This window comes from Apteryx rowi, unplaced genomic scaffold, assembly GCF_003343035.1.
Source record: "Apteryx rowi isolate R43461 unplaced genomic scaffold, aptRow1 scaffold_570, whole genome shotgun sequence".
Lineage (NCBI taxonomy): Eukaryota > Metazoa > Chordata > Aves > Apterygiformes > Apterygidae > Apteryx > Apteryx rowi.
This window is the reverse complement of record NW_020450839.1, coordinates 444,292-467,870: the sequence shown is the minus strand read 5'-3', so window position 1 is coordinate 467,870 and position 23,579 is coordinate 444,292. Positions and strand designations below refer to the sequence as shown.

General features: G+C 48.4%; 2 protein-coding genes across 6 annotated transcripts; both read right to left on the bottom strand.

Annotated features, from left to right (window-relative positions):
- Window positions 1–5,215: 5,215 nt before the first annotated feature.
- LOC112973879 (activated RNA polymerase II transcriptional coactivator p15-like) lies at window positions 5,216–8,507 on the bottom strand. The gene is made up of 4 exons (XM_026082277.1): window positions 8,317–8,507; window positions 8,084–8,200; window positions 7,743–7,851; window positions 5,216–5,882 (listed from the first exon to the last, which is right to left on the bottom strand). The coding sequence occupies exons 1-4, from the start codon at window positions 8,380–8,382 to the stop codon at window positions 5,803–5,805; spliced, it is 372 nt and encodes a 123-aa protein (XP_025938062.1). The 5' UTR covers window positions 8,383–8,507; the 3' UTR covers window positions 5,216–5,802.
- A 959-nt stretch (window positions 8,508–9,466) lies between these two features.
- On the bottom strand, window positions 9,467–23,482 carry NCLN (nicalin). Of its 5 annotated transcripts, none has more exons than XM_026082276.1 (16): window positions 23,229–23,409; window positions 19,956–20,146; window positions 19,600–19,744; window positions 18,874–18,968; window positions 18,556–18,636; window positions 18,248–18,351; window positions 17,710–17,798; window positions 17,391–17,530; window positions 16,773–16,951; window positions 16,537–16,624; window positions 16,408–16,446; window positions 16,141–16,304; window positions 15,463–15,516; window positions 15,294–15,372; window positions 13,770–13,869; window positions 9,467–10,402 (listed from the first exon to the last, which is right to left on the bottom strand). In XM_026082276.1, exons 1-15 carry the CDS (start codon window positions 23,407–23,409, stop codon window positions 13,810–13,812), a joined length of 1,689 nt encoding a protein of 562 aa, XP_025938061.1. In that variant the 3' UTR covers window positions 9,467–10,402; window positions 13,770–13,809. The 5 variants fall into 5 exon arrangements, 4 of the variants coding, with proteins under 4 accessions (XP_025938061.1, XP_025938058.1, XP_025938059.1 ...); XM_026082273.1 differs by lacking the exon at window positions 9,467–10,402 and adding an exon at window positions 10,455–11,768 and having other exon boundaries at window positions 23,229–23,482; XM_026082274.1 differs by lacking the exon at window positions 9,467–10,402 and adding an exon at window positions 10,455–11,785.
- Between the last annotated feature and the right edge of the window lie 97 nt (window positions 23,483–23,579).

Here is a 23,579-nt window from a genome sequence, read left to right as displayed (position 1 = left end):
CCCCGGGGGGGGGGGGCGCGCATGGCCCAGACCGGGGCGCCCCGGGAGCAGTCCCGGTATTCGTAGGAGCTGGCGCTTGTCTCGGGAGGGCGAGTCGCCAGCAGCTGGCATGAAACGTGGCACCGAGGGTCCCCCAAAACAGGAGCCTGCGCCCATGCTGCTAACAAAAGACAAGGCCAGCTGCGATCATCTCCCTCCACATCTGTCTCCGAAATCGGCGTTTGGCTCCTTTTGCCCTGTTTCCCCGGTGTTTCAGCACCAGGGTCTGGAGGCAAAGGAACGATTTAAAGCAGAAAATTCCCCAGTGCCCCCGAGGGAAGAAAAGAGGGTGGTGGCAGGGCTTTGCTCCCTCCGCAGTGCCAGCCCTGGCCTGAGCCCCCCAAAAACGGGAGGCTGATGAGCGCCGTGGAGGGCAGCTGGGCCAGGAGGGGAGCAAAACGCAGCCCAGGTCCACACTGGTCCCCGGCCCGGCCTCATGGGCAGAGCCCACTCCCTGGCAGCTTGGCTCCCACTGCGAATGCAGCTGGTGGAGGCATCGCCAGCTCTGTCCTGCCAGGGCTGTGCCAGACGGTCCAAAGCCGGCAGCGCATCCACATCTGAGCAGCAATTAGCACTCTCGGGGCCAGACCTGTTCCCCCCCCTGCCCCAGCCAGCAGAGGGGACCGGTGATCCCAGCCCCAGTGGCACCGCTGGCCCAGGCAGGGATGTTTCCCTCTCCCGCCTCAGCCAAGCCCTGCTGGGGCGCTGCCAGGGCGCAGCCACCCCGCTCCACCGCCCATGGCCACCCCACAGCCACAGCGCAGCCCCTCGCCCTTCCCCAGGGGCCCTGCCGACGAGCGGACGCCCATGCCCTCGTGCTGGGAGGCTTGCAGAGGGGCCAAGGATTTCGGCAGGGGGCGAGCGCTCGGCTCTGCTGAGGGCGCCAGGCCCAGGGCGTTGCAGAGGAGTGCGGCTCTGTGTTTCTGCTGGGAGCTTTCTGCCATCTCCCAGGACTCTTGCCCTGGATCCTGCAGATAGAGGCAGTGAGTGGAGGTGGCACCCTGTTGCCGACGCACACATCCAGCACAGCCTCAGCCGCCTGCTCCCAAACGTGGCAGCCAGACGCCCCTCCTGCCCCAGCCCACTGCTTTTTACTTGCTTTTTACTCAAATGGGCTCACAAAAGCTCCCAGCTTGTTGCAGCCTAGCCTGAGCCCAGGGGCCACGGCATGGCCTTGCAGGATGCCTGCTGTAGAACCATGCTGCGCAGAACCACTCCTAAAATCCACCCTCAAAAATAAAGCTCCCCACAGCAGTCACGCTCTCTCTCCGCATCTCTTGCAAAGGCTGCCAGCGCTCTGCCCGCTATTCAGAGGCCACAGATGCATCAGCTGAGAAGTTTGTGACAAGTCAAGCTGTCCTGATTTTTAACAGCTGCAAACAGATGAGGCAACCTTAAAAAGAAGGGACCTTTATCACAACAGCAGCAAACCTTACCTTGGATGAATCATGGCTAAGCAAGTCGTGTCTTCAAACACCTTTCCATGCCCAGCCTGTTTTTTCACGTCAGCTGCTGCAGCACAGGGTTTTGCTGCTCTGGATTTATATCCAACCCAAGGCACCCAGTGCCTTAGGTGGAAAATGTCTATCCAGAGGAAAGGATATATCCAGTGTCTTCTGGAGTCTATGAATGGACATATTATAATCATCCCTGACTGCAGAAGAAAAAAAATAGCCAGGAAATACTGCTGGTAAATGGAAAATACAGCAGCTGTCAATCAGCGCTTGGAAAGAGTTTGCAAAGCCAGATAGAGAATTATATACAGCAACAGGATTAAGGGGTAGATAAAAGATAGTTACAGCACAAAGATGGAGCTTTGGAGAGAAAGAGAGAGAGAGAGAGTGGGGGAAAAATGGAAATGAAAAAATGTGTGACAAAAGAAAGAAGCTACAGAAGATCTCCAGGACAGACAGCAAGACCAAGGGAGCCGGATCACCTCTGCAGATGAAGAGGAAACACGTCCCATCCGCCACAGAGGAGGCTGCAGGGGAGAGCTGGCAGGGTGCAACAAAACTCTGATCCGTGATCACCAGAGGATGAGGGAACAAACCTGAGAAGCTGCCCCCAAAGGAGCTGTTAAAAATAAATAAATAAAAAAACAACCTCCCCCCCCCCCCCCAACCATTCTGTGCCCGTGAGGAGTTTCACTACTAGAGAGAGACATTAGCAAGTGAAAAAGCAAGGCGTTTTCTTTTTTAATCACCTCTATGCCCTCTTGAAGCCAGGAAAACACAGGAGTGGCTGGATTTAGAGGAGCAGCTTTAGAGGAGCAGCTGGATTTAAGGAGCAGCTTAAACCAAAAGGTGAAGAGAGCCAGTCCTGCGGCCCAAATTCAGGAAGGGCTTGAGGACAGGGTGCAGGAACTGCAGGGATGCACTTTGCAGGAGAAGGAGCTACTGTCCTTCCCCCCAACTCCTGAAGGCATTGAGGAAGGGAGAGAACACAAGCTGGAGCTCTGAATTTCCACATCACCTAGGAGACACAAATTAAGAAAGAACAAACAAAAAAAGCCACGTTGGATCTTTGAAGAATCTTTCAGAACAACCTGCCTCCCTGATCTGTCTGCTCCCCAGACAAGAGGGCTAAAGGACCAGCTGAAGCTGTCCCGGCAGAAAACCTCCAAGCAGCAGTGTGGGGTCTGAAGAAGATAACAGTTCCTTCCTGTAACGTGACTGTTTCTGCTCTGAACAAAGGGTTCGGCAGAGAAAATTGCTCCAGAACAGCCGGATTGACGACTTAAGACGCCCTACCCTCTCTGTGGAAGAGCGCTTGGCTTTCTGCTAGAAGCTTTCACCCTCTCCTGCTTTACCAAGTACTTGCTGTTTACCTTTCACTGGATATCTGATATCCCAGTCAATGAAGACTTTAAATCAGCTTTTCAATATTTTAACTTTGCAACAAACCATAAATTAATGAAGTTTTAAGGCTTGTGATTTTATGAGCAGAAGTTGCCTATAACAGTGAGCAAGCTGGAAATGAACAAAGACTCCAGATATCTTTCTGATCAAGAGCAGCTGTTCTTTGAGGATTTAAAAATGAAAAAGTCTTGTTGCCTGATAAACAAAAAGTTGGGGCTGTTTGCAAACTGCTTCTTCAAATTCTCAAAAGAAAAGCAGCCAGAAAACAGCAGAACAACACAGGGCCCTCTCTCAGTTAAACAAAGGCCACTCTTAGCTCTAGAGCCACGTAGTATCTATTAAGCTGATCAAGTTCAGTTTGGACCTGTTTTTAATCAGGTAAGACGTTAAGCTCTGCTGATCTGATTTTGTGTTTCTTCTGTCCCCCTCAGTGATGCTCCTGGAGCAGGCACTGTGCACAGAGGTGGTCGTTCTGGTCACGTGCTTTAGAGCAAAGTCCCTCAGGAGAGACCTTGGGGGACACAACCAGCCCTCCATTTCTGGAGTTGCTTTTGCTACCCCAGCAACAATTCTCTTGACGGGTGCCACCAGGGCATCAGCAGTTGCTGCCAAACCTCACCAGAACTGCTCTGACAGCAACGAAGAGCCAGAGCAGTTGTCCTCTCCCTTCTCTAAGCAATGCTGAATCTTGCATTAAGCAACCCCCTGCCCTCCAGCCTGCCCTTACCTGTAAGGGCTTCCTCAGCTAGACATCAGTGGCGGGGGGCTACAGCAGCAACACAAATGCTGGCAGACTTCAGAGTAGCCTAGGGCTTGCACAGAAAAAAAGAAGAGAGCATTCCCAGCTGCAGCATCTTGGGTTCACACCTACACCACGTGCTTCAGCAGCTCAGGACCAGCTTTACCCAGCCAACAAAACACCTCTGCTGTGGAAACAGGAATTGGGCTTTACCGCAGTAAGAGCAGTCTTGCTAACATGTCTGCACCTTTGCAGGAGCTTCCACCAAGGCTTTGACTGTGACAGCTTAGACCAATGGGAGTCAGGGCTGCCATAGTCATATACCTTGTGCTGTAGGATGCCATGAGGTGAAGTAGTCTCGTCTCTTTGCAGAGCATCTAATAATGCAAAGCAGAGAGCTTTCAACTCCAGAGGACAGCAGGATCCAGAAAACCAATTGCTTTGAGCCCCTTATCATTCCTCAGTTCAGTAGCTTCTCACACTCCCAGCATTGCCTCGGGACTCTCTCTCTTGGGTACTTTTCTCAGAGAAATTGTTCCACTCTTACTGGCAAGTTACCTTCTCAGCTTTTTTTTTGGCACTTATCTTCCCCTTACCTTCAGTCTCTAAAGAACATGTTAGGGCATTGTGTTAGGAATACTCCAGAGGAATAGGCTTACAGCATGAGCAACCTGTCTTTGGGACAGAGTCTAGCGTCCACATGCTCACTCCCAGTGCCTAGAGGCAAAGTGCCACATGTGGCCAGGGACTAATGGAACGCAGGATTAAAGAGAAATGCCTCAGTTATGGAGCCCACCCATCTTCCTATCCACTGCAAGCAGCTACAGCACATTGTCTCTTAACTAATCTTTGAAGGGCTGTTTTATGAGGAAGGATTTTTCTTCTTTACCCCCCCTCTTGCTATCCCCTAGTGAAAGGCTAATCCATCAGTTAAATTTAGCATTTAGGAAATCCCAGATTCTCCACCCCACATCTTCCACACAATCCTGAGCTGTTACAGTCTCCGCACTTCTCCAGAGAAAGGGCCTTAGTACCTCCTACTTCACCAAGGTGTCACAAGTGTCAGATGAATATATTTAAGAGCAGGAAGCATTCAGATACTATGGAAACGAGGGCAAGAGAAGAACCTAAAATAGATGGAAGACGCAAACTGTTGCAAAGCCTGGAAAAGCCTTGCTGAGGAAAGCTGTGCTTGCTGCAGCTGATCCCAAAGTTTGATCTATTTAGATCTCAAACATGAAATGTCCTCTCACCACTCCTTCCATAGCTTGTCATTTTTCTCTGCTACAGGGCAAGGAATCTTTTCTTTTCTACTTAGGCTTTTAAATTCCCATCTATTTAACAAGCCTCCTAATTACCGACTCCTTTGAATGATTCACATTCTAGCTTGCCCTTCCCATGGCCTGGAGTAGACTGCTGTCTGATATCATTTCTGTGTAGCAAGATCATTGGGAATATATCATAAGGGAATAAACACTACAGAGCGTTCTTCTTCTGAAAGAGAAATCTGACACCAGCCTACAAAGAAGAGAGCCTGAAAGAAGGAGTCGAGTTGCCAGCCTGTGAGACACTATGCATCTCCTTTTTGTAATGCAAACACATTTATTGTGCATATTCACCCTCTACAAACCAGTTGCTAAATCCCCTTCTTTATGCAAGGGGAAGGGAAGAAAAAAAAAAAAAAAAGCCCACCAACACAAAAAAGTACTTGAAATAGCCAGAATGGCATGTGGAGGGAACACAGAGGCAGCGGATGCCAGCATGAGGTATACCAAACAGTCAACAGTCAACCAAGTGGAAGACAGCAGCAGATGCAGAGCAGTTAGAGCACGCCACAGTGTAGACTGACAGCCATCCATGCCTGGAAGGTTGAGTCAGGTATTCCCATGCCCTGGGCTGCTTAGTGCCCTCATTAGAGCAGACCTCAAGTATAGAAAGAGGCCAGAGGTGCTGAAGTCTCACTTTACACCACTGGTTCTAGTTCCACTTGCTCATTACAAGCTGTTACTTGAAAGCAGTCTCTGGTCTTTTCAGCACAACTACCACCTCAATGAGGAAACCCCAGCAAGGTGAGGGGAAGGCTCCAGATGGGAATCTTTGGCTTTATGCTTTGCAGTACACTTAAGGGGAAAGGAAACAGGTACAAGGTAGCTGAGATTCTTCATCTTAGAATTTCTTGACTGCAGCATCGATCTCAGGAATAATCTCCTTCAGCTGGTTCCACTGTTCTGCAGACAGGGCAATCCCTAGAAATAGCAGAAGGAGAGGTTTCAGAGCAGGCTGAGGGCAAGCAGCTCCTTCAGGCTGTCTACAGAAGGGAAAGTTAGAATCTGAGGCAGCGCCTGAGGCCAGAAATGGAGACAGCTTTTTGAGCACAGCAGTTCTGTGTCAGCACCTCAGCATCCATGTCAACAGGTATCACAGAAACACCACACAGTAAGCCTGATTTGCCTTTCAAGAATCCCACAGCCCCTTATAGCCTATTCCCCAGCACAAACTACCACCCCCATGAGCTGTGAAGGGATCCTAAGAAAGCCTTACTCCACTCAGTAGTTAGTACACCATCCTTTCAGCTGCCCAAAGAAAATAATGCCAACTCTAGCTCTACTCACAAAACCTGCTGCTAACAGAGTTCTACTAGTGCAGCTTAAACAGTAGAGAAGAACTGGCTTCTTTTTAGATCCAGTAGAGATAAGGTCTTGATGTCACTGGCTTCTCTCCCATACAAAACAAACATGGCAGTGAAATTGCTGTGTGGGTTCCAGTCAAATGTTGTCAAGAAACACATTACAAAAGCCAAGGCCCAAGCTTTATTAAATTTTATAGATAAACATCAAGGGCCAAGAAGTCTGCAGCAAAACAGCAGAGGCAGTATTTAGATGAAAACATTTCTTCATGATCTCTGTTCTAACTAACAGATCTTCTGTCTTACATTGTGGATGTGTTTTTCATAGCCTGGAAGGAGTCCACCACACTCCTTCCCTCCTGCCCCCAATGGTACAGGAAGGCTTCAGGGCTTTGTTTCCAACTTTCATTAGGGGGTAAGTGGTTCCCTTTAAGTGAGTAATTTATAGTTGTAACTTCTCTGAAGGAAATTAATTTCTAGAAGGTAAACCATGCTTAGCGGTTATGAAGCAAACCAAGCTGAAAGAAATTCATCTACCCTGACACAAAATCAATAGCAAGGACTGAAAGGTTCCCCAAGAAATCCCACATTAACTGAATCTCTGCTGAGCACTGCAACACACAGGGCAGGAGAAAAGTGACTTACAGTTCAGGGCCTGTGAACTTCAAAAGTCACTGTCCAAGTCCCAGAGCATACAACCTCAAGCTGAACATTGACTCAGCAGTTGAGGAGCTCTGGAAAAAGACATGTCTTTCCTTCCCCAGCTGCCTTCCTTGGCATCACTGGCTCAGGCAATGCTGCCGTGATGGGCTACCCAAGCTGTACCACCATATCACAGCATCAGATGCCTTGACAGGGGAGCAAGGAACACACCTAACGCACCACATCACGGTCTCATCAGGGATCCAAAAGGCTCTTAACCTTTCTGTCCCCACTCAGACTGGGAAGAATGAGTTTACCTCTGGGAGCTTCTCCCTACCAAGCACAGCTCCACCATTACAGATTAGGGGCAAACACACACCATGCCACATTAGAGGCCTAACAGCACCTGTACCAGGACAAGTTTGTCAGTCAGGAGTGGGACACGAGGTAGAAACATCAGAGCTAGTGCTTGCTGCCTCCCCTTCCTCCACCTTGCAGCTCTGCCCTTGACAACAGTCAGAGAAAGGGCTGTTGATCAGAGATGGAGCCAGAGTCTTGTAGAGTAGCTTCCTGCTCCACTTCCCAGAGCGGCCACAGGCCAGTCAGGCTCCTCAGCAGAGGCTCACACCTGCTTATTTGTTGTGTTTTTCTTCAGCCGTTGCCACTCAGACTGAGAAAGTGCTGAACTGGGTCCCTAAAGCGTGGCATACACAGGTTTCTGCTCCATGCACAGGTCAGTCCTGACCCCAAGGCAGACATTCCCAGCCAGCTGAGCCAGCAGCCTGGGAGCAAGCCAGGCACAACCTGCGGCTGTCGCCTTGTGAACGTGCTGCTGTACCTTTCCTCCCTGGCTTGGTGTCTCCCTCCTTATCCACGTAGAACTCCCTGATGTCCACAAGGACCTTCCCCTTGAAGCAGGACACCCTGACGTAGCGCATCTTCCCGATCTGCAAAGACATGGAGCCAGCGCTTGAACCCAGTGCAGCAACAAGCTGCCCTGCAGCCCCCAGGCCTGCCTGGGCCTCTCAAAGCACCAAGGGACCAGAGGAGGATCTGCCACAGGTGGGAATGCGCTGGAGAAAGGCAGCTCAGCTACAGCAGTGCCCCGCAGAGGGGTCGGGGAGGCCTGCGGGAAGAGGAGGAGGAAGGCACATGCCTAGCACTGCCCCTGCCCCCTACCTGGAACATGCCCTCCTCTTCGCTGTCTTGTCCCTGAGGCTTTGCTGCCACCCTTGAAGGCCTGGCCTCTGTTTTCGGCCTTTTCTCCGGCTTGGAAGGCATTTCTTTCTTTCTTTTCTAGGAGGAGAGATCGCCAGCTTGAGCAGCCCGGCCTGAGGCGCTTCAGCCCCTCTCCCAGGCCCAGCCGAGCCCAGGCCGGGCCACAACAGCCGGCCGGGCCCGAGGAGCAGTACCTGGCCCTCCTCCTCGGGGCCGCTCTCCGAGCTGCTGCTCCCCGCCAGCTCCTTGGCCTTCGGCATCCTTCGGGGAGACGGCCCTTCACCGTGAGGCAGCGGCGGGGCCGGCGCGGCGAGGGGCTCGCGGCCGGGAAGGGGCGCGGGACGGGACGGGACCGGGCGGGCGCGGGCACAGTCCCCCTCGCGGCGCCGCTCGTACCTGGCAGGGCGCGACGAGTGCAGCACCCGCCCCCCTGCCCGCGCGCCCTTCTCCCGCCGCCAGACCCCGCCCCGCCGCCGCTCGCCAATCCCGGCGGCGCCCACGGCTACCCCGGCCAATCGCCGCCGGCGGTGCCACCCCTCAGTCAGCCAATCGCCGCGGCCCCCCCGCGCGCCTCACGGGCCGGCCCGTGCGCTCGCCCGCAGGCCTAGGGGCGCCGCAGCGGGCACCGGCCCGGCCCGGCCTGGCCCTGCGTCCCCCCTCAGGGAGCCCCGGCCCGGCCCGGCCCCAGCGAGGTCTCCACGGAGCGTCCCTCCGGTACCCTGACGCTGTGAGGGGGCAGGATGAAGGCACAACCCGCGTTTCCCCTCCTTTCCTTGCCGTTGGATCGATTTCCCTCTCTACGAGGATAATCTTTGAGCTTTGGAAGACATGACTGACTCATGCCCAGCGAACAGATCTCTTGCGACGTTTACAATTTGAATAAATAACTAGTTTATGAGGGCTCGACAAGTCATTTGGTAGTGCTGGAAGGCACAATACTGCTTCTTAAAACGGCCCTCGTAGGCACGCTGGCTTCTCAGGGCGCCGCTTTTCACACCACTGCACCCATCTTGCACAGAAACGCTACTTGCTTCAAATCAGCAAGAATCAAAGGGTGTTTGCTAACCTCAAGGTGCTGGAATCTGGCTCAGTGTCTGTAAATGTTTTCTATCAAACTACTTTACTTTTGGCTATACAGAAGGGACAATGTCTGCTCTTAAAGTCAAGTATTTCATCCCTTTTTGCAGAAGGTATAATCCTTCAAATAAAGCAAGGAACTTGCAAATAGCAGCAGCAAAAACTAATAGTTCTCCAATACATCTGCTCATCAAACCTACTCGCTCTTGATTTATTTTTCCAGGGAAAAGAGAAAAAAGGGACAAACAAATAAGGAAATGAAAAATGTTAAAATACTTAAATGCTATTACATTTATGAGAAAAAATATAGCTACAGTAATGTTAGCCAACTGCACTGAATTTTCTATTAGCTTTTAAATATTCACCTCAATATACATTTGTTCTTTAGGATGCACAAGAAGAGATAAATAATTGAGTTAACATTACTAGATAAATCAACTTTTTCCTGAGCTGCAAACATTCCAGATTATAACCTTGAAGTTGTTACCCAATAACTACAAATGTAAACTAAACAGATCAAAGCGAACAAGCGAGAGCCCCCACAGGAACAGCCGGAGGTACAATTTACTGAGGGACAGAGTAGCACCTCCATCATTTCAGATCTGCAGGTCAGGACTGAATGGCTCTTAGATGTAAAACCCAGCTTGGCCACAAGGTGCAGAAGTTGGATAAATTTTGCCTTGTATTATGAACAACATGAGACTGCGACTTGAAAAGAATAAATGCTGTTGTGGGATATTCAGGGTTTTAAAGGTTTAAATAGTTTGTGGTGACTCCTCCTGCCATAGTCACTGGGATCCCTTAGCTCCTTTTTGGGTTCAGGGTCTTTCCTCTTAGCACTGTAAAAGTTCAAGGGTGAAGTTCATATTGCACAGCAGTACCTACTTCATAAGGATGAACCTCTCTTAGTCGGGAGATCAGCTGCAATAGCCCGAACTACCTGCATATAATCCCCATTACTGCCTGTGTGGGTGGGAGCAGGTAGAAGGAATAAAACAGTTTAAATTCTTAAAGCCTGTTAGAAAAGCATCTTTCTGCAGCCTTAGCAGACTTAGACTGCAGACTTAGCAGCAACAGAACAACAGGTAAAATCAGATAGATTGCGAAAAGTATTCCTTTATGGCTAGAAGCATCACCTGCTAGCCACTTATGAACATGTGGGTATGTGCCTTCATGCCTCCTCCTTCCAGGCCATGCAAACTCCTGATAAAAAGGAAAGGGAGAGATAGGGGCACAAGAATCAGCTACACAGAGCTCTTCTGCAGTGTTGTGGAGAATTTTTATTTCATCAGAACAGCTGCTGGGTTTCTGCCTCTGTGTCATGTTGGTGAGAGAATTAATCAGATACGCTGCAGAATGGATCAGCACCATTTTTCTTGCTATTACAAAACAAAGCAGAATAGTAGGGACTAATGTTAAGCTTCTGTGTCAACTTCCCGAAAGAAACATAGCAATGTGGGAACCAGGTTCACTCCCAAAATGGACACTAATGTGATAGTGCAAGTCTCCACTCCCTCTTTCCCAGATATGAGAAAGCTGGAATTTGACTCTCAGATTTGAGCATACAATGCGCTTTAGTACACACACTTTGATCAGAAGCACAAACCCTTATCTGTAATAAGAACTTCTTTCTGTGGCAGCCAGCTAGAGATATATGAAGTGCATTCAACCGGCTTATGGGACAAATTACCCTAGTGCAGGAGAGAGCAAGGCACTATCCCCACTGCCCTTGGAGTTTGTGAACTCTCATTTACCTCTACTCTTTCTCTTGGATAGCTGCCACTGGCTTCTGGCACTGCATCAGGAGTGTTGGCAGTTTATTGTTGAGACCACAAGGAGTTAAGTGTTTGCTTTAATGCTACAGCCTTGACAGGGAAAGAGCTGCAACCACACTGGCTTGCCTTGGTGGAAGTTTGTGACTCTGAGGTTTGAGCTTCTCACGTGGAAGAGCCAAGGTTGATAGTCTCCACTACAAGTAAGAATGCTCTGGGCCTATTCTCTCCTGCCCACTACTTGTAAATTTTATGTGCATCAGGCCAAGCTCAAGCAGGACTGCTAATAACTTTGGCTTCTCTGTTTCTTTTCAGTGAAGTAATGGAGTTAAGTAACCTGCTGGAATGGGGGAACACCCCGCCTCCAAGTGTAGCACACTAGGAACATATGATGCAGCTGGAGGGCTCTGAAACCATTTCCAGATACTCAGAACCCATAAAGTTCTTCGGGTAGTCAACTGCACTGTGCTTGTTCTGTACCTACACAGTGCAGAGCACGCACCCTCCCAGAGCACAATACATCCAGTCTTTAAGAGCAGAGCATAAAAATCCATGACAAATGATCAAGGCTCATCTTCCACCTACTCCAGAACAAGAAACCAGTTTCTGAAGTAATTATAAATTCATTTGTCAGAAGAGTGTCACAAACAGTTCATGCATGCAGAGAGACATATTTCAAGCAAGCACTCAAAAGACCAGCAAAAGGTAAGTTTCCCTGTAGGGCTGATATTTCAGGAGTGCTTGGTACCATGCCACCTGCTGATATTACAGGGAGCCACAGACATCCGCATGCTCTCCTGGAAAAGAAAAGACCCTTTAAAGAACAAGTCATTACATATTTTAAATAGCAGGGAAGCATACACTGTGGGGTAAGGGTATTCCAAGAAGGAGACTACAGTGAAAGAAACAAAGATGGCTGGAAATGAAATAAGTGCTTTGGCCCCCATCCAAAGGACAAGGACAGTGACTGGCCACTACAACCCCTTTTCTAACAAGGGTGTACAATCGCAGTTGTGGTGCAGACAAGGATGCACAGCTTGAATTTTCCCTGCATACAAAAAAAAGGTGACACCACAAGCACTTTTCAGCCTCTGTAGAAGATGCTATTTTAAATAAAAGTGTTCCTTTTAAATAAAGGTAGTCACCATGGCTTGTGAGGAGACCACACATGCACAGAACAGAATCTATAGAAAGGACTCAAAGAAACATTGTTGAGTGGCAGGACAGCAGCTATTCAATCAGGACATCTTCTAGAGCTATGACTAGCCTAGGACTTGTAGTCAAAATCTTGATATATTTTCCATGAGAACTTGGGGGGTAACCAAAGTGCAGCACTGCCCAGAAAGAGCCTCCTGCTCTCATCAGAAAGTGATGACAGGTACCATCCTGCTTACCTTGGATGGTGGAATTCAGGAAAGGCTTAAACTTAAGAGAAGACAATGCTTTGGAACTGGTTACCTGGCCCTCCAGAGCTTTGCACAAGCACTGGCAACTATTCCAGCTAACTAGACAGCTGTCTCCATCCAAAAGCATCAGCAAACTAAAAATAAGGCCTTGCTCAAGGATAAAAGTAACAGAGAGGGCAAGTTCTAAGATGTACGCTCTTAGTTACAGTTCTAGAAACAGCCATGACATTCATAAAACTTCATTTTGTTTTGTTTTTTTTTAATGGCTAAATGGCCTGCCTCCTTACATACATACTGGGGGCAGAATGTGAAAGGAGACAGCAACAAGCACTTTGGGAACTTGCTCTTACACTCAGGCCAGGAACAGGGTTTTCAGAAATAACAGAGTTGAAAAATGTGAAATGAGACCCTGAGATGCAGGTGAATGACAAAACACCCCAAAATCCACAGCCCAGCTGGAAGTGAAAACTGAGGAATGAAGATTGAAGTAATTACTGACCAGAGCTCAGCAAGAGCTGGGGTGCTCTTGCTATAACTAGCTTGTTTAAATACATGGAACAGCACAGAACATGATCCTACAGCAACTGGGACTGTAGAATCCCCCACTAAAAACCAAGTAGGAGTTAAGCACAGAGTGGTGGCAGCAGCAAACTGTTCAAGGATGATGAACTTTAAGAGAAATCAAGTACACAGCAAAATGCAGCCTCTGACAGAGGCAGGACAACATGCCCTGGTAAGAATTCTACTGCAGGAACCCGTTTTAACAATCTTTCCTCATTCCCCAATCTGAATAACAGTCAAGATTGTTTACAGTGCACCTCCTAAAAGGGAACAAGTTATAGCACAGTCTAAACAAAACACAAGATGCTTGCTGGAGACACTGTTTGCTCAGTACACCTTTCTGAAGCCAGGCAGAGAACTTGAGGAGGAGGTGCAGTAAGAAAACATGCTAGTTCTCTCTTTAATTTGCATGTGCACTTTTTGTTTAAAAAAAAAAAAAAAAAGTGCTCTGAATCCTTGTTTGCTGGGCAGAGATAATACAATCACTCTGCTCTGTAGTTTCAGCCTCCAAATTGGCTGTATGGCACACATGCCCATGAAGGTGCTGGGCCTGATTTTACACTCAGAAACTGCTCAGAATCAGCTGTTCAGTGTTTAAACAACCTGCAGGAATTACTGAAGTCTCTGAGCTTCTCTCTCGCCACAAAGCAAAGGAAAATAGACATGGTGTAATTCAGGGGAAGAAAGGGGAGAAAAGCACCTAAAAGGTGCACAAGAGTAGAAATTTCACTTTCTTTCTGCCTTTCTCCCCTCTCCAGGGTAGCAAAGAGGAGAGAGAAGAAGAGAAACAGCAGGACTCAATGGAAGGCAGAAGGTTCCTGATGGGCTCACCGATGGCTCAGTGCTGCTGAACAGGTGATGACTTGTTACTTCACTGCTGCTTGGTTTTAAGGGATAATCTCTGTATTGTCTTGTAAAGGAGACCAAAGTGCTGGAAACAGAAGGAAAATAAGTAACCATGAGTCCTTATAAGCTCTAATAAAATGGCTGTGTTCTATGTAGGGAGGAAACTAGAAGGCTTAAAGCAATTCTAATGTACAAACACAATACTTTGCTTGGTTCACCCACTAACACTTCGATCCTGAGAACAGAGTGGGACTTGGTGAATTAGGAGGAATTACTACAATGAAGCCAGTTAGTCAAGGTTTTACAGAAAGTGATGGCTTACAGAAAAGTCTGTGCAGGCTGGTATCACCCCCATCATGAAGATGCAAATACTTGTTACAGATTTGATTTTTTTGATGCAATTCTTTTCCTTCGAAAGGGGAAGGAAAGTTTCAGAGTTCAGCACATGTATAATATTGGCCACTAACACAGAAACATGGCTGCTGGCAGTTTCAGGAATGCAGAAATGAATCAGGCAAACCCAGAGATTCCCACTAGTTCACAATCCTTTACCAGGATCATTTCTTTTATCATTTCACCAGTGACTTAGAAGTTTACTTAATTCTTCTTTTGATTCTGCTTTGATTAATTGCATTTTGATTCTATAATGGCTACTTTAGGATATTCAGTAGCTATTACAAGATCCAGGTTTCAAATAATTTATCATAATGAACATAAGGAAGATAGTAGTCAGAAGTCAAAGATGATGTTTTTCCTCCTGTTTCTATTATTGTTACTTCAGATTCTAAAATGCTTCTTGTATCCCACAATGAGTATTAAACACAAATAATATGAAGTAAGAGGTCAATATTCAGACTGATCTCAAATACTTCCCCTTCATTCATGTTCTTCAAAGAAGCCAGGAAGGATGAGAAGTCTAGCTCACAGTGGCCTTGTTAATGCTTAAAAACCCAAAAGACTTAATTTAAGCTGGCTGGCCTAGGCATGGAATGTCATGTTTGCAGCAGCCTGGACACAGGATGTATTTATAGTTTAACTAAAAAACAAAAAACAAAAACTAACCCCCAGCCCTGAAGCTTCATTTCTAAGCTGCATCCCAAGTTTAGCTATTGGAAGGATCTCAGAACACACCTAACTTACAACAGTAAGCAAATTTTAGTCATCTTGAGAAGTTTCAGTCTGAAGCTAATGGAATCTGTTAGAGAGGCAAAGTAGCTTAACAAATGAGCTGTGCCTGTCCTTGACCAAGGACATCTGTAAGGACATATACAAGATGGCACTAGGAAAGAAAATTTCAGAACTGGCAAGGGATTGCCTTCAACACAGCCACTTGAGATGCTCAAAGAAATCCAAATCAAAACAGCCAGCCATTTTGGATTACTTCTTTTAGAGTGGGATGGGATTATTGTTCCAAATTTGGTGCTGGGACTGTGAGAGTAGCAGCCACTCTAACTGACATGTTATTTAAGAGGAAAATAATATGTTTGTCTCTTATTCCTTTTCTCTTACCTGGACTGCAACATAGGCAACTCCAAGGTAGGCTGCAATACAGACAGCCAGAAGCAGGTCAAATATTGCTGGCTTGACCCTGAAATGAAGAAAGAACACATGAAATAGCTAGAGCAGGTACTGCCACAGACAGAGACAACAGCCACACGTGCCCAAGAGAATTCCATACCTGTATGCATTCATCACCTGCTTCAGCTGGTCATAGAACACAAACTCGGGGTCCCTGGGGAAAGAAGAAATTCTTCAGGTTGTACTACATTTCTAGACGCTGCAGTAAGGACATCCCAGACCTCTGTTCCCAAGAAGTTCATCCAACCACAGAGAGGCAAGTATGACAACCTTGCGTACCAGTTTTGAACTGATTTTAGCTGTCAGCTCCCTCTTTTTCTACAGACAGAAGCTCAAGGATGCAATCCAGGACACATGCTGTTTGATTTTCTCAGAAGAGGCACGTGGAAGATGCCTTGCTGGGTTCATAAAACTGCCTCATCCCAAGCAGGTTAGACAGGAAGCGAGCTGCCTCTTTGCAATCAAAGAAAGCTTTCTAGGGGGCCTTAGGTCTTTCCTGCATTCAGAGAGAAGCAGCACTCAGAGCAGGAAGGATGGAACCAAAGCAGTGGTTCTCTCCAAGAGCTAAAACTTGTTACTGTGCTGTGAGGAATGATACACAGCTTTCTATGTGAGAAGAGAGAGCACAAACCATAACGGACAGGACAGCAGAAAATAGTAATCACCTGTAGCCACATGCCAAGGAAGGAGCAAGAGAAGTTGCAGCTCAGAGACAAGATTCATTGGAAGGGGAAGCCAGTGTGCACGCTCCAGCTGGTTCTTTTATCTCTCTTCTTACCTTTTGTCTGCCTTTACATGATGTTGTTTCACATCCTTCAGGTAGCGGCCCATATAATATTCTAAGGTGTTGAGGAAGGTGCTGTCTTTATCGATCAGCTGGGCAGCCCTTGGCTGACTGCTCAGCCAGTCCATCACTGACTCTAGTTGCTCCTCCTGGATTTGCTACAGAAAAATACCACCAAAGAAAGGGAGTCAACCACATATATGCTAAAACCAGACCCTGAATCCCTTCTCCCCATAGATGACACAAATACACTGTGCTTACCATCTGCTCCGTGAAAATCTGTAGATCTGCAGGTGCTCCCTGCAAAGCAAAAGAGCCAGGCTGGTGGTGAGAGAAGACTTGGTTGGACAGGACAAGTCTGACTGGCACTGCAGGATGGGTGGCTCTTACCTTTTCTGTTAGGTTGTAGATGACCCTAGTCAAAGCCTCAGCAATGATCCTAGTATTCCTGGTTAGTGCCTTAGTGTCTACACGTGCCCTAAGGCAAAAGGGGGGGGATTATGAATCTGTCAATGGGAGCAGCTTGCTCAAGAAGAACAGCTTCCCTCAAGAGAACACCATTCATCACTTCCCCATTTGTGTTTATGGGTTTAATTTCAACTGCAGCCTTCCCCAAGGCCTCTAACCTCCCATCCATGATGCTGTTGCGCAGGCTGTCCCGGTGGCTCTCCAGATGGGAGATGGTGAATGCTGGCAAGCGTCGGATGGCAAAACGCTCATGCTCCCATGCCAGCATGTCCTCAGCCAAGTTTATCTTCTTGTGTACCATGGAAAACTTCACCTCTGGGAACTGGCTGGCAACAACCTGAAGGAAAGGCCAAGCCATTCAAGGGTGTCATGCTTCCCACCACACTATCCCACCTTGTGCTGCCCAGTCCACCTAAATCCAAGATTTAGTGCTACAAATGGTAAATACCCTCCCACCTGTAAGCTGCAACCCTGGCTAGTGCCATTAAAAAGATGTTGTTTTACTGTTATTACATAAATCACCTTGGTAGCTTTTGCAATCAATAAACCATAAGCAAGCAGAGTGGAAAGTGCTGCAGATCTAGTCTGCTTCATTCAGAACCATGGCACGAGGATTTTTCTGCGCTCCACATCAAATGACCAGAAACAACACATTGTGAAATATTTCAATGGTGCGCTCTTTCTTCACCTCTTCCTCCTTTCCTTTCTCTCTAGGAGAGCTGCAGCTCCCCAATGCAAGTCCCAAGTTTCCCTCTACCCAACATGCTTTTCATTACCATCTCTAATTCTCTCAGAAATGCATTCTGCAAGGTCCCCTCTTTGGGAGGCTTTGAGACATGGAGATGAAGGCTGTTCCCTCGGCCCAGAGTGTCAAGGCAGAGAACAAATGCTACGTTGTCCTGCAGCAAGCTGGAATCTGGAACAGACAAATTCAAACCCTTAATGCTATGCTTTGTGCTCTCTGGGAATGTAAATGCTAGCAAGGCTCACACAAGGAGACTCCCACGGGAAGGCTGACATACTAGACACTTATCACAATATATTAAATTGAGGTCTTGCTACTGAAACATACTGGAATACCAGCCCCTTTCTCACCAGTGTGATCCAAGTTGTCTTCCAGCCATCGCTTGGTTCCTTGATAATTAAACTTGCCACCTCCAGATGCAAAGAACAGCAAGTTATACCTGCCCATCGAAGAAGACAGAAAGGAGTTAGCACACCACACTCCATGGCTACAGAACTCATTTACTCAGCCTTGGAGGTGTGTGTGTGTGGGGGGGGAAATCGCAACAGTTGGCACCTGAGGTTCAAGGCAAACTGCCCATTAACAAACGCTTCCTACATGCCACATACTTAGGCAATGACAGGACAGGTATAAAGTGGGGGAATTCCCACTGCTTGAGGATGGAATCTAGGTCCCAATTCATTCCTTCCACTTGCCCTCCAGCTTAAGCAGAGCCTCAGCAAAGAAACCAAAGGAAGGAGCTTGGCAATTAACAGCTGCTATGTTGGGAGGGAAGCAGAACAGAGTAAAGGACTGCTTGTAACACTAGCAGTCTACAGGCCTGGAGCAAAAGCCCTTCTGCCTGATCGCAGTTACCCACATTACCCCAAGAGGAGGGCAGTTTCTTACCCAGCATGGGTACGTCTGTAGGTGTAGAGCCGGGAAAACAGCCTGGCTAGTTCCAGTAGCACAGAGATACCACTGCCATTGGAGTCAGCACCATGCGACAGCCACTGCAGGAAGAAGTGGGACAGCAGCAAGGTGACAATCCTACACTTATCTTCATGTTCCAGAACAGCTTTCAAGACTGCATACCACCATGCTCCACTTGTAACTGCCCCTGGTCTTTAGGGCCAAGAAAAAACACAGGGGCAGAGGCCCCAGGGGAAAAAGGGAGAGAGCAAAACAGAAGACCTGCAGATAAAAAGAGTACTTACAGGAGCGACTCCAAAAGAATCATAATGGGCAACTATCACAACAGTGGGCAGGTCTTCTCCACCGAGCCCCGTTAGCCTTCCCTGAAGAGGAAAGAGACCAGCGTTACCCAGCATCTCCTCCTGTGCGCCAGGACAAAGACGGCATGCCTCCTACAAGCCTATCCAGTCTCCAGTGGCCTCAGTTCTGAGGACTTCAGCCACCTCTCTCATCTGGCTGAGCCTCCCCTTATTTCCCCTGTCAATCCAAATGCCGAATGAAGTCCCCATAAAAGAAGGCACCCCATCAATGTTGCAAGTTTCAATCCATCTAGAACTCACCTCCACACTGGGTATGAGCCAGTCATTGATAGCTTTGCTCTGAGCCCCACTCGTCACCATCTGGAAGCCATTGGCAGTTGCTGTGTGCAACAGAACTAGAACAAAAAATTAAGTACGCTTGGGGAAGTTCTGTCCCTTTATTTCCCTTGCTAACTGATCTCTGGAAAGACAAGCTTTAAACTACTTGAGCCCTCTCACTTGTCATTTTGTTTATGCATTGACACAGAACCCTAGTGACCATGCATTTTCATTCTGTTCTGAAATCCCGATACTTTGAACTTGCTAAAACAAAAAACTTTCTCCAACAGACCTCAAGTTCATCATAATCAGCTATATGTACTGCACCTATCACACAGGGAGATAGTAAAGTTATTTACAGAGGAATACGTGGATGTACTAAATTGACTTGTGCTCAGACAAAAAACTCCAGGTCCTACCAACCTATTGATAGTCACTTAACATCTTTTTACCCGAGTTTTGCTTTCTATCCTACTTGCAACAGTGTGAAACTAAGAACCCACTCCATGCAACTGTATTCCTAGTCAAATAATACTCTCTCTTAGATGGTTTTTCTTCCATTAAATCCCAGAGCACTTTAACATAAACAGAACAAACATGAAGGCAACAGAACACTGGTTCATGGTGCACGTGATGCAGCAGACTGCTGACAGAGGTGGGAGCAGGACTGTCTTCCTCTAAACCTTTCCCCCACTTGTTGGGGCTCACCTTCTGCGGCTGATGCAGAACCCTGTGATGCAGAAGCAGCCCGTGTTTGCTCATAGATAGACAGCAGCTCTTCATCTTCCACTGCAAAGTAGACTGGCACAACAGTTTCCATAGCAAGCATTTCCGGCTCTATCTCCATGAATTGCTGAAGATTTAAGTGAGACGCAAACTTAGCATCTGCTAAACATGCAAGAGGGCAGAAAAAATGAACAGCCAAAGCAGAGAGAGAGAACTAAGTTTTAAAATTAGAATGTGATTTGTTGAGCATTACAACAGGACCATTCAGTCCTGCAGCAAGTCAAACCTCGCTCCCCCTCAAACATCTCCCATCAGAAGAGCAAGGGAATGTTTTTTACCCTTACAACATCCTGCGGGACAGAAGAAATGGACTGGGGCAAGATGATCACCACAGCACCAGCTGACTGGCGGAGAGCCTTCTGGTACTGCTCGTAGGAGAAATCCACCAGCCGCATCATGACACAGCGGCGGCTCAGAACATCTGCTTCTACAGTGCGGGCTTCTGTGTTTAGCACTGCGCTCCTGGTGCCTGTGGGGAGGGAGCAGAGGGAGGCTTAGTGAGCGAGTTGATCACAAACCCTTTGCCTGAGCCTAGCTCCTTTTCAGAACAGTCTTGGTGACAGTCTCATGCACTTCAGAGCAGCTAGGACCTACACAGAGCTACAGTTCATCTTTTCCCCTTGTCCTAAAAAGAATAGAGATCTATGGGTTTTTTTCTCCATCCATCAGAGCAGTACCTGTGCAGCCACACTCTGCCAGGATCCCCTGACTCTGGGGCTACACAGCCGAGGCTGCCCTGCAGCCTTCCTCTCCACCACAACCACACACACTACCTGTTTGCTTGCCTCCACCTGATACCTGCAGGCAGCAATGCATGAGGGGAAAGTGTGGCCTCTGGCTATTCTGGCTGCTGCACCCTCCAGCTGTAGCATCTCCTTGTCTGTGAGCAGAGCATGCGAGCTGTGCAGAACCACTTTGTGGAAGGACACAGCAAGGCTACCCCATATCTGTTCAAACTGCAGGGGGCTCCTGCTGTTCTAGCTCATCCACCGGGATGTTTCTGTGACTGAGAAAATTACAAACAGGCAGGCTGTTTCCAGCTCCTCATCCTCTCCTAATCTCGGCTTCAGCACATCAAATCGCCACATAAAAATACAATCCTTGCAGAGAATAGCACTCTGGAGGCTTGCCAGCGGCTCCAGTATTCTCCAAGGGAGGACCCCAAGGGCATCTTGCAAAATCAGAGATGTTCAAAGCCACCCTACAATTTGTAATGCTCTAAACCTAATTTCTCCCTCCAAAACTCAGTCACCTATATCAAAGACTTCATCACACTGAGCTCTCATGCAGCCAGGAGAGGACTGAGTTGCTCCAGAAGGCATGCCAAATCAGAATCTCCTCCATGGAGGAGCTAATCTCTCTCCAGGGGCCATTGCTGGAGTGTAGAGAGTTCAGGGAAGTGAACCCAGTTCCAAGGAACAGCCCCCAGACATCCTTGTGATGCAGGAACATGAACCATGCCTGGGCTTGACTTCGCTTCTCTTCCATGCCCTCATGCCCCTCCCCTCATAGCTGGTTTTCCAATCATAGATTCGGCAGACATTGGTAATCATGGAGTTGCTTTGCTCCTTTTGCAGGAAGGTGTGGGAGGAATATATTCTCAAATGGGCTAGAGGGTCTAAATGAAGCAGTTACTTCTAAGGTGAACTATTGCTAAAACTTAGATTTAAACCTGGCTTAGCATACCTCTGGCACTAGTTTGGTCTGGTCAAGAAGGATCAAACCACCTGAACAATAAAATGACCTGTGCCTCCACTGAATAGTAATCAGTGAGGGCAGCACACCCAGAAACTGAGCTAAGGCTTTCATGAGTGCTCAAAAGCCTTGTGTAGAGTTCCTGCAATGTATAACAAGCACAGATATTAATAACAGGTCCCTCAGACCAGAGAAAAAAAAATTCATAACAAGGAAAACTACTCCACCATCCCTAAAGCAATGATGTCTAAACACAGAAAAGCATGGACCCAGAATTCTGCTCCCAGCACAGTCCTCTGGTATCTTAGCAGAGCAGTCCCCAACACTGTTATTTGACAACACTGCAAGACAAGTTGATTTTCTGTAGTTTCTCTACAAAGAGCTGTTGAATAACAACATATTGATTTATAATTTGAAGGACTCTATTCTAATTATTAAAAAAGTATTTAAAAAGCCTAAGTTCGTTCTTAAATTGCTCTATGACTGATGTTGACAAAAACAACTTCTCTCCCCTGCATCAAAAGAATCAGCAACAACCTCCACTTAGTGTTTTTGGAAAAGATTTTGAGAATCTGGAACAACAGGAAGCTTTTATCCAGAAGGACATTTAGCCTCAGAACACACATGAAACAGGAATATTAGCTACCCAAAGGGGCTGGCAAGGAACAAAGGCAATACACACTACACTGAGCTAAAAGGGTCCAGAAAAAGAAACAGCATTAAAAGTTAATTGCAAGTGTCTTAAAAATCAATGCATGGCTTTTCTAGAGTTCACAAAAATCTACAAAACACACTGTGAGCACTTGGCTGGAGATAACAGGCAACTAAAGTCAAAGCTAGCTGAAACATGCGCCTACTGCCCCCATTACACCTGCCAGCAAAGATTTACTGCCGCAAGAAAAAAGAGATAGTTAATGCCTCTGCAAGAGAGCCTAGCTTGGATCTAGTGAGGTTCTTGGCAGCAAAAGTTTCAAGACGTGGACACATTTTGAGATGCTGTAATGAAAGAACCCAAAAACAATTTCAGATATCCAGAAGCCACCAACAGCACCTGTAGTATTTACAAAGCATGCAGGCATGGCTGGTGTTGCTTTGTCTTTACTGATATTTGATTTTATGAAGCTTTGAAAGATCTAGAGCTTGCATCTCCTGAACAGCACAGAATAAATCTGGGGCTGTAATTCCAGTCTGTCAGGAGAAGTCTGAAACTTAGGCTCCAAAACAGACAGCAGGAAAAGCCACTCATAGAGCACATACTCTGATCTGGAATAAAATGTCTGTGGGAGACTTTGAAACAAGGTTGGTTCAGGTTAGGCAGTACAAGGGGGGGTGGGGTGGAGGGTGGCCTCAGGGTTACAACACTCCAGGTTGTATTTCTGACTCAAAGACAGTGTTGCACAATGAGCAGCCTGGAAGCAACAGCACAGAGAGAAATTGGAGGTCAACGGTAACATGAAGGAAGAACTGCAAAAGGAAGGAGACATGTTAAACCAGGAGACACGGGCACGGCACAGCACAGCCGTCTGAGGCAGGAGAGCAGAGGAATCAACGGCAAGAGGAGAGACCCGGGCTCCGGGCCCGGGTCCTGCCCCGTGAGGGGGCTGCGCCGGGGCTCCTTGAGCTGCGGCAGGATCCAACCCGGGAGAGGGGCCTGCAAGGACACCGCGGCCCTTGGCCACCGCCGGAGCCCCTGGCCCGCCGGCTTGTCCTGGGACCGGCGGCCAAGCTCAGCGGGCCGGGCTCGCCTGGGCCGCCCCGGTTCGGGCCTGCCCGGCCGCGCCGGGCCCCCCGGCTCCCCAGCGGCCTCCCCGCGCCCCCGCCCGGGCCTGGCGCAGGACCGCGGCGCCGCGCCTCACCGTAGGGCTGCCCGCCCAGCTCGTACTGCTGCATGCGGTACACCGTGAACTCGTGGGCGGCCTCGGCGGCGGGCGGCGGGCCCAGCAGCAGGAGCACGGCGGGCACGAAGAGCAGGAAGCTCAGCGGCAGGCACGAGGCCTTCAGCACCGACTCCAGCACCTCGCCCGCCTCCTCCAGCATGATGATGATGATGATGATGATGGCGGCGGCCCGGCCCCGCCCGGCCCTGCCGCCGGCGCCGCCGCCTGCTCTCCGGCACGCGCGGCGCGCCGGGACGCAAGGCACGCGCGGCGCGGCGGGGCCGCGCGCGGGATGCCGGGAGTAGTAGTTCCGGCGGCGCCGCCAGGGCT

Excerpts from the sequence above, each read along its gene's own strand:
- LOC112973879 (XM_026082277.1), bottom strand. The coding sequence starts at position 8,382 with ATGCCGAAGGCCAAGGAGCTGGCGGGGAGCAGCAGCTCGGAGAGCGGC. Across the intron at positions 8,201-8,316 it reads GCCCCGAGGAGGAGGGCCAG|AAAAGAAAGAAAGAAATGCC; the intron begins GTACTGCTCCTC and ends CTCTCCTCCTAG. Across the intron at positions 5,883-7,742 it reads CACCAAGCCAGGGAGGAAAG|GGATTGCCCTGTCTGCAGAA; the intron begins GTACAGCAGCAC and ends TGCTATTTCTAG.
- NCLN (XM_026082273.1), bottom strand. The coding sequence starts at position 23,409 with ATGCTGGAGGAGGCGGGCGAGGTGCTGGAGTCGGTGCTGAAGGCCTCG. Across the intron at positions 18,637-18,873 it reads GGCTCATACCCAGTGTGGAG|GGAAGGCTAACGGGGCTCGG; the intron begins GTGAGTTCTAGA and ends TTTCCTCTTCAG. Across the intron at positions 17,531-17,709 it reads AGACAACTTGGATCACACTG|ATTCCAGCTTGCTGCAGGAC; the intron begins GTGAGAAAGGGG and ends TGTCTGTTCCAG.